At 39.5% G+C, this 8489-nt stretch overlaps 1 protein-coding gene across 3 annotated transcripts in view; it reads right to left on the bottom strand.

Moving 5' to 3' along the window:
* TOPBP1 (DNA topoisomerase II binding protein 1) overlaps window positions 1-7303 on the bottom strand; it is a 75420-nt gene extending 68117 nt beyond the window's left edge. Inside the window, exons 1-4 of one of the 3 annotated variants that reach the window (XR_009697040.1) lie at window positions 7206-7303; window positions 6475-6565; window positions 4488-4622; window positions 2701-2844 (exon numbers count right to left, since the gene is read on the bottom strand). Coding sequence is in view for 2 of the 3 variants with exons in the window: in XM_061167618.1 (XP_061023601.1) it covers window positions 2701-2844; window positions 4488-4622; window positions 6475-6558 (363 nt within the window). In the remaining variant the exon portion in view is untranslated. Of the gene's footprint in view, window positions 1-2700; window positions 2845-3630; window positions 3795-4487; window positions 4623-6474; window positions 6566-7205 lie in introns of those variants that run through there. The other 2 variants (XM_061167618.1, XM_061167619.1) reach the window with 2 other exon arrangements.
* Window positions 7304-8489: the final 1186 nt, after the last annotated feature.

Genomic DNA, 8489 nt, shown 5'->3' on the forward strand with positions numbered 1-8489 from the left:
TTGGACACAACTGAGTGACTGAACTGAACTGATGCACATACTTAAAAATACACAAATTACATATAGAATATATAAAAAAATAAATGTAAATCTCAGAATCCTTTTTTAAAAGATTAACTATGGTGGAAAAAAGTGACTCAAAGACAAACTCATTGATTATACAGAGAAAAAAGTGAGTTTCCTTTTTAAATCAAAACAAAAAACTTTAAGTAGTCAGTTTGCAATGAAAGAGTCCACTGCTTTCAATTTTGAAGAGAAGCCTTTGACAAAATTCAACATCCATTTATGCTTGCTTCAGAAAGCAAGCACAGAAGGAACATATCTCAACATAATAAAAGCCATATATGATAAGCCCACAGCAAACATTACCCTCAATGGTGAAAAACTGACAGCATTTCCCTTAAAGAAAGGAACGAGACAAGGGTGTCCACTCTCACCACTACTATTCAACGGTTTTGGAAGTTTTAGCCATAGCAATCAGAGAAGAAAAAGGAATAAAAGGAATCCAGATTGGAAAAAGAAGTAAAACTCTCACTGTTTGAAGATGACATGATCCTCTACATAGAAAACCCCCACCAGAAAATTACTAGAGCTAATCAGTGAATACAGTAAAGTTGGAGGATGTAAAATTAACACACTGAAATCCCCTGCATTCCTATATACTAACAATGAGAAAACAGAAAGAGAAATTAAGGAAACAATTCCATTCACCATTGCAACAAAAGAATAAAATACTTAGGAATAAATCTACCTAAAGAAACAAAAGACCTATATATAGAAAACTATAAAACACTGATGAAAGAAATCAAAGATGACACAAATAGATGGAGAAGTATACCATGTTCATGGATTAGAAGAATCAATAATAGTGAAAATGAGTGTATTACCCAAAGCAATCTATAGATCCAATGTAATTGCTATCAAGCTACCAACGGTATTTTTCAGAGAACTAGAACAAATAATTTCAAAATTTGTATGGAAATACAAAAAAACCTCGAATAGCCAAAGCAATCTTGAGAAAGAAGAACAGAACTGGAGGAATTAACTTGCCTGAGTTCAGACTATACTACAAAGCTACCGTCATCAAGACAGTATGGTCCTGACACAAAGACAGAAATATAGATCAATGGAACAAAATAGAAAGTCCAGAGATAAATCACTCACTACAATGGAGAAAAGATAGTCTCCATTGTATACGTATGGGAAAACTGGTCAATTACATGTAAAGGAATGAAACTAGAACACTTTCTAACACCATACACAAAAATAAACTCAAAATGGATTAAAGATCTAAATGTAAGACCAGAAACTATAAAACTCCTAGAGGAAAACATAGGCAAAACACTCTGACATAAATCACAGCAGGATCCTCTATGATCCACCTCCCAGAGTAATGGAAATAAAAGCAAAAATAAACAAATGGGACCTAATGAAACTTAAGCTTTTACACAACAAAGGAAACTACAAGCAAGGTGAAAAAACAGCCTTCAGAATGGGAGAATAGCAAATGAAGCAACTGACAAAGGATTAATCTCAAAAATATACAAGCAGCTCATGCAGTTCAATTCCAGAAAAATAAACGACCCAATCAAAAAATGGGCCAAAGAACTAAACAGACATTTCTCCAAAGAAGACATACAGATGGCTAACAAACACATGAAAAGATGCTCAATATCACTCATTATCAGAGAAATGCAAGTCAAAACCACTATGAGGTACCATCTCAGGAAGGTCAGAATGGCTGCTATCCAAAAGTCTACAAACAATAAATGCTGGAGAGGGTGTGGAGAAAAGGGAACCCTCTTATACTGTTGGTGGGAATGCAAACTAGTACAGCCACTATGGAGAACAGTGTGGAGATTCCTTAAAAAACTGGAAATAGAACTGCCATATGACCCAGCAATCCCACTGTTGAGCATACACACTGAGGTAACCAGAACTGAAAGAGACACGTGTACCCCAATGTTCACTGCAGCACTGTTTACAATAGCCAGGACATGGAAGCAACCTAGATGTCCATCAGCAGATGAATGGATAAGAAAGCTGTGGTACATATACACAATGGAATATTACTCAGATTTTAAAAGAATGCATTTGAATCAGTTCTAATGAGGTGGATGAAACTGGAGCCTATTATACAGAGTGAAGTAAGTCAGAAAGAAAAACACCGATACAGTATATTAATGCATATATAAGGAATTTAGAAAGATGGTAATGATGACCCTATATGCAAGACAGCAAAAGAGACACAGATGTAAAGAACAGACTTTTGGACTCTGTGGGAGAAGGCGAGGGTGGGATGATTTGAGAGAATAGCATTGAAACAGTATATTACCATACGTGAAACAGATCACCAGCCCAGGTTTGAGGCACGAGATAGGGTGCTCAGGGCTGGTGCACTGGGACGACCCTGAGGGATGGGATGGGGAGGGAGGTGGAGGGGGGTTCAGGATGGGAAATGCATGTACACCCATGGCTGACTCAGGTCAATGTATGGCAAATACTACTACAATATTGTAAAGTAATGAGCCTCCAATTAAAAAAAAAAAAAAAAAAAAGAGATATACAATGTCATCTAGACTCTGTTACATGTCATAAACACCAAATGCAAGGTCTTTCAAAACATCCCCTACACAGTGACAAATTAAATGTGCAAATATATATTGACCATGATATTTCACTCAATATGGCAATACTTACCCTTTTGTCTTTTTCCAGGCTTGTACAAGACACGATTACATCAGACATAACCATGTTATAAACTGGATGTTCAGCTCTTGGGACACAACGCTGGTGGTGCATACAAAATATGACTACTTGAGGACCAACAATTCTGCAACCAAGCTACAAAATCAAGGAAAGTTTATTAAGTAGGAAAAGACTTCCAGTTTTAGAAAACTATATTTTGTAATACTGTATTTACCAATTCTTTACAGAAGTTGATCACCGCAGAAAACCCACCAAATTGTTAAAAAAACAAACACACGTTATATAATTTCTCAGACACACCACACATTAACACACAAGCAAATCAAACAATGCAGGCTATCAAAAGAAATTAGCTCCAAAAGTTATACTCACTCAAAATTGCCATTAAAATTTCAATCTCTGAAACAAACACAATCTTAGCAATAGGGGATACAAGTAACAGCCTTATGCCATAATAAGTAGGAAACATCTACCTTTACTTTTCAAAAGAAGCACCCAGCCAATGAGGCAGTTAAGTGTAAGAACCCAAATAATTCCCCTCTAAAATGCCTATTATGCTACAAAAAAGCATAATCCTAGGTAGTTTCTACATTTGTCTTTTTAAACACTGCTCACAACTCAATGTTTCTCCAAAGAAGGCCCACAGAAACTTCTCCTAAGGTATCACTTTCATTGCTAACTGAGAGAAGTAACAATCTTGCTCAACATCAGCACATCCAGGCCAGACTAAAAAGCCTACAGTTCCCTAAGTTACCAAAGCATAACTGATGCAAATGTCTACAGGGTAAATGTTCATTTCTATCTTTTTGGTCAGTCATAAGAAAACTGAGTATTCAATGCTATTGATTCTATCTCACGAGCAGTGTTATTTCCAAAAGGAGGGTAAGACCAATAATGCTTTTGGCAAACATGGGCACAGACCTTTCATATACTGTATAGTACTGCATCTAGCTACTCTTCTATATTTTCTTCTCCTTCAAACAAGAGTCACTTCTTTGTAATTTGGATGGAATTATAGCCAGTTTACTTTTATTTCAATGCTTCTCTCTTGTCCAGACACCAAAAAAGAAATGAGTCAGTAGACTCTAGAATCAACAAAAAGAAATAAGATGGCTCAATGGTATATTAGCAATGGTCATCCCCAAAATGCTTCCTTTTAGCATAAAATTTTTCATACCCTATACAAAGCACAGGTACTAAAATTCAAGAGCACACAGTAAAGACATTAAGTAAACAAGGAAGTCTTTTCTTACTCTACAATCAAACTGAGTTTAAGTACATTAGAACTTCATCAAAAAATACTTCACTACTATAGGGTTAAATTATACTAAGTGAGGTTAAATTCCCTGAAATATAAAAATCACATATTAAGCAAAGTCTGTTCTATGCTGTGCTTAGTCATTCAATCATGCCTGACTCTTTGTGACTCCATGGACTGTAGCCCGCCAGGCTCCTCTGTCCATGGGGATTCTCCAGGCAAGAATACTGGAGTGGGTTGCCATGCCCTCCTGCAGGGGATCTTCCCAACCCAGGGATCAAACCCAGATCTCCTGCACAGCAGGTGGATTCTTTACTGTCTGAGCCACCAGGGAAGCCCAACCAAAGCCTACTGGAACATAATTACCCTTTAAAAATACTATTCTGGTCTTTCAAAACCAAAAGATTCCTCTCAAGTCATAATTTACAAAACACATCATGACCAGTAAAGAACTTATGTCCACTGCAGCAAAAGCAAACCAAAAACACTACCTGAAAGAACACACTAAAAATTAGCAAACCTTTTTGAGATGATCAAAGGCATCACCACTAAAGGGGTCACAGATATACAGTGATCTATCATTCTCCTTTATTTTCAATGCCTCTTCTTCTGTAATAATCTGAAGATATTCTTCTGATTGGAACTCTTTTATTGACTGAAAGAAAAAAATAATGCATATGAAATTATTCACCTGTATTTATGTCCTGTGAACTCTATCTTCAAAATCTATCTCAAATCCAGCCTTCTTCCTATCAAAAGGAACCATCATCTCTCACTTGGCCTGTGCAGGAGTCTCCAAAGGGGTTCCTTCTCATCCTTTGCCCTAAATCTATTCTCCACACAGCAGCTACGAATCTTTTCAACAATACAAATCAGGTCATGTCACTCTGCTTAAAACCTCCAGCAGCTTCCCACCACACTCAGAATAAAATCCTCATTTCTTACAATCACCTACAAGACCAGAGTCTGGCCCTTGCCTGTTTCTGTCTCCCCATGCTTACTTCTTTTTTTTTTCTCATTTATTTTTATTAGTTGGAGGCTAATTACTTTACAATATTGTTACTTCTTCCTCTAATCCCTTTGACTCACTCTTCTCTAGCCACTCCTGCTTTCTTTCCAGGCCTAGAACAAGCTAAGCATGACCTCATTTACAGGTTTTGCTTTTTCCTCCCACTACCTGGAATATTCTTCCCCCAGGACTTCACCTGACTTATCTCACTTCAACCACATCTGCTCACATGTCACTTCCTCAGAGATGCTTTTCCTGGTCACATGTCTCTAAAATATTCTTTCCCCATTTTATGAAGAAAAATAACATAGATGTAATAATATGTATACTAGCATATATAATATATATAATATTATATATACATACATACACACTGTTTTTATCTCTCTCCCTTGTAAGAATGAAAGTTTCATGATCTATCTTGTTTGGCAACATAGCCTGGCTCCCAATAAGCACTCAAATATTTCCTTAACAAATTTTGAAGTCCTTTCTTACTCTCTGAAGCAAACCTTAACATTTATCCCACATCTCCTGTTCACACTACACTACAGCCACAATAAAGCAGGATAGACACTGCAAGCACCTTCCCAGGGCCTGTGTATGATTATTTCCTCTGCCTGAAACTGAAACCTTCCCCACATATTCACACGGCTATTTATCTCACCTCCTTCAAGTGTCTGCAAATATCAACTTCTCCACAGAGAATATCACACTATATTTAAAATAAATTGTAAACTTCCCTTCTTCCTTAACATCTTCTGGAATGCTTTAACTTGTTTCACATTTCTCCTCCCATAGCACTTTGCACCTTTAACATACTATATAGTTTACACATTTATATATCTGACTAGTTTATTTCCTATAGCTAGAATAGAATGTAAACTGAGAAAGTATGGATCTTTGCCTGCTTTCATCATCTCATCACTGTGTATCCCAAGTATTTGAACAGTGCTTATCAGATTTGCTGAATGAATGAACTTTAAAGACAAACCTGCTACAAGTGTTTCTTAAACATACATAAGATCTTGTTAAAAAGTAGATTCCAATTGATAAGTCTGAGTTGGGGTCCAATTTCTCAGGCCATGGTGATGCTACTAGGGGAGACACTACCCCTACATCCTCCCACATAAAACTATATAATAAACATACTTTTAACAATTAACAACAACAAAAACAAAAAATGAAGTGTAACCAATATAGGACTGCCTCAAGTTTTTTCAACACACAAAGGTCTATGGTTAGTAGACAAAAGAAAACTACTTAATTTCTAAGAATAGTATGTCCATCACTTTCAATATAAATGTCATTAAAGATTTCAAGCTCCCCAAAATACATGATATACTAATATCAAAAGTGTGTTAACAATGAGATATCTATAAATGTAGAGTAAAACTATTATGAAAATAAAATAACCATGACTAAGACATAAAAGGCCTAAGTCAAAAACACTAGAAACAAGAAAATGAATTCACAGCAAGACATTGTCAAGTAGTCTTACCTCAAGAGCTTTAAAAAAACATTCAGAATTGTCTGAAGACTTTAAAAACTTCACAAAAAACGGTTCTTTTTCATTTTTGGACATTTCTGAACTGCCAAAATAAAGGAACCATTAACAAGAGCAAGACACATTACATATAAAGTTAAATGTTTAAAGCACCTACTTTTCTGCGCAGGTAAGAATGCCGAAGTACAAACATTCTGCTCTTGCCCATAAACTCGTACATTATGGTTTGTAAGAAACAGTGGAATGTGAACAGAATCAAGGGAAAAGATGACAACAACCAATCTTCGTAAATCAAAATACGAAATTAATGTTGCTAAACTGAATTCATCGAGGACCTTTGCCCTGGAGCTCTAAAGTCTCCTAAGCCGATGGTCATTCAACTTCATTTTGCTTGAGAATGCTCAGAACGAATAGGTCCCTGAGGTCATCTGCGGCCCTCGAGATAGGTTAAGCCCTCAGTAAACGAACTTGAATATGAACATGAAAGCCAGCCATCCAAGTCAGGGCCCTAAAAGGCCAGATGCTCCCGCTCCCCAGCTGCCAGGGAAAAGTCCGATTATCAGTCCAGCCCCAGTCACTAGCTCTCCGGTGTCCCATCCACCGGTCCGGGAACCGGTTACAAAGTCCGGAATCCAGGGCCCCTAAGGCCAGAGGCGGCGTCGAAGACCCCTCCCACCCCCGCGAGTTGGGGAGGGAGCTGGGTGCTCACTCTGAGCTTTACTCACCTCAGTGGAGCCTGGGGATCTCCGGGCGGCGAGTGGGGGGCCGCGCGGCGCGCGGGACTGCGGCTGGGGTCGGGCGCCAGCCCGGCGCACACCCGCCGCACCCGGCGGGGCCCCCAACCAAAGCAAACGCAGACCCGGAAGTTGCCGAACCGCGAACCGACTTTCGCGCCAACTGCGCGGTCTCGCCCGCCCCTTCCGGCGGAAGTGACGCTACCACAGCTGCAGCGCGGGGGCGGGGAGGGCGGAGACGAAAGAAGGCGGTGGTGGTTGGCTCCGACCCGGAGGCCAAGGTGTTCCAGGAAGGCTGTGGCAGGAGCTTCGGCTCAGGAGCTGGAAGGGCGGGTCTTGCCTTTGCGGGAAACTGGCCAAGCGCCGAGGGCTAGGGCTTTGGGGCGGCGGGTCAGAGGTATCTTAGAGCAGGAGTTCGCAACTCCAGGGCCAGGAAAGGTTAGTGGTGGAAGCAGAGCCGCTTCCCATTTCTCGCGTTGCCGCCTGAACCGCCGAGCTCCCCCTGTCCTGGGAAAAATTGTCTTCTAGTAAACCGGTCCCTAGTGACAAAAAATGTTGGGGACTGATGCCTCAGAGCAGACCCTAACATATCAAAAAATAAAGACAGGTAAAAGAGGGTTTCTTTAATAAATACTTTATGCCGAGAAACCATATGTTATCGAAAACAACTCTGGGAGGCAAATACTGATTTGCATTTTACAGATGTAAAAACTGAGGCTTAGGGAAATTAAATGAAGTGTTCAAGGTCACAGTAAGTGGTAGAAGTTTAAGACTGCACCCAAGTCTTTTTGACTCCATGGACTGGTGGACTGGATTATTTTCTTCCAGTATAGCCCAAATGTGTTCACCAGCTACAACAGCCAAGGGTCTAAAGGAAAGAAAGACGTCAGGATGACGTGAATTACACACCTGGTGCGTAGGGGGTCTTTGCCAACTTCAGTAGTGCCCTCTCTGGGACTAACACCCCATTCTCCCACCTTGAGCATCTCATTTTTTTCTCTGTAGCTTCCCAAGTGTTGGGCAGATTGTGGGATAAAACCTAATGTTCAAATGGCAAAGGTAATGGGGAGAGGAGGTGAAATAGGATTAGGATCTCTGGCTTGTTGATGGCCAATGACAAATTGCTTGGTCAGCGTTTCTTCTCATTCTATTCTTGACTGTTGAGAGTGAGAAAATCATGACTTGAGTAACCTGAGAGTTTAATGAACTGTACCTTGGTTTTTTAAACGTCTAAAGATGATAGATAGCATCTTGGGTCAAAGTGTATGAACACTT

The sequence above is a fragment of the Dama dama genome, chromosome 19, assembly GCF_033118175.1.
Source record: "Dama dama isolate Ldn47 chromosome 19, ASM3311817v1, whole genome shotgun sequence".
Classification (NCBI taxonomy): domain Eukaryota; kingdom Metazoa; phylum Chordata; class Mammalia; order Artiodactyla; family Cervidae; genus Dama; species Dama dama.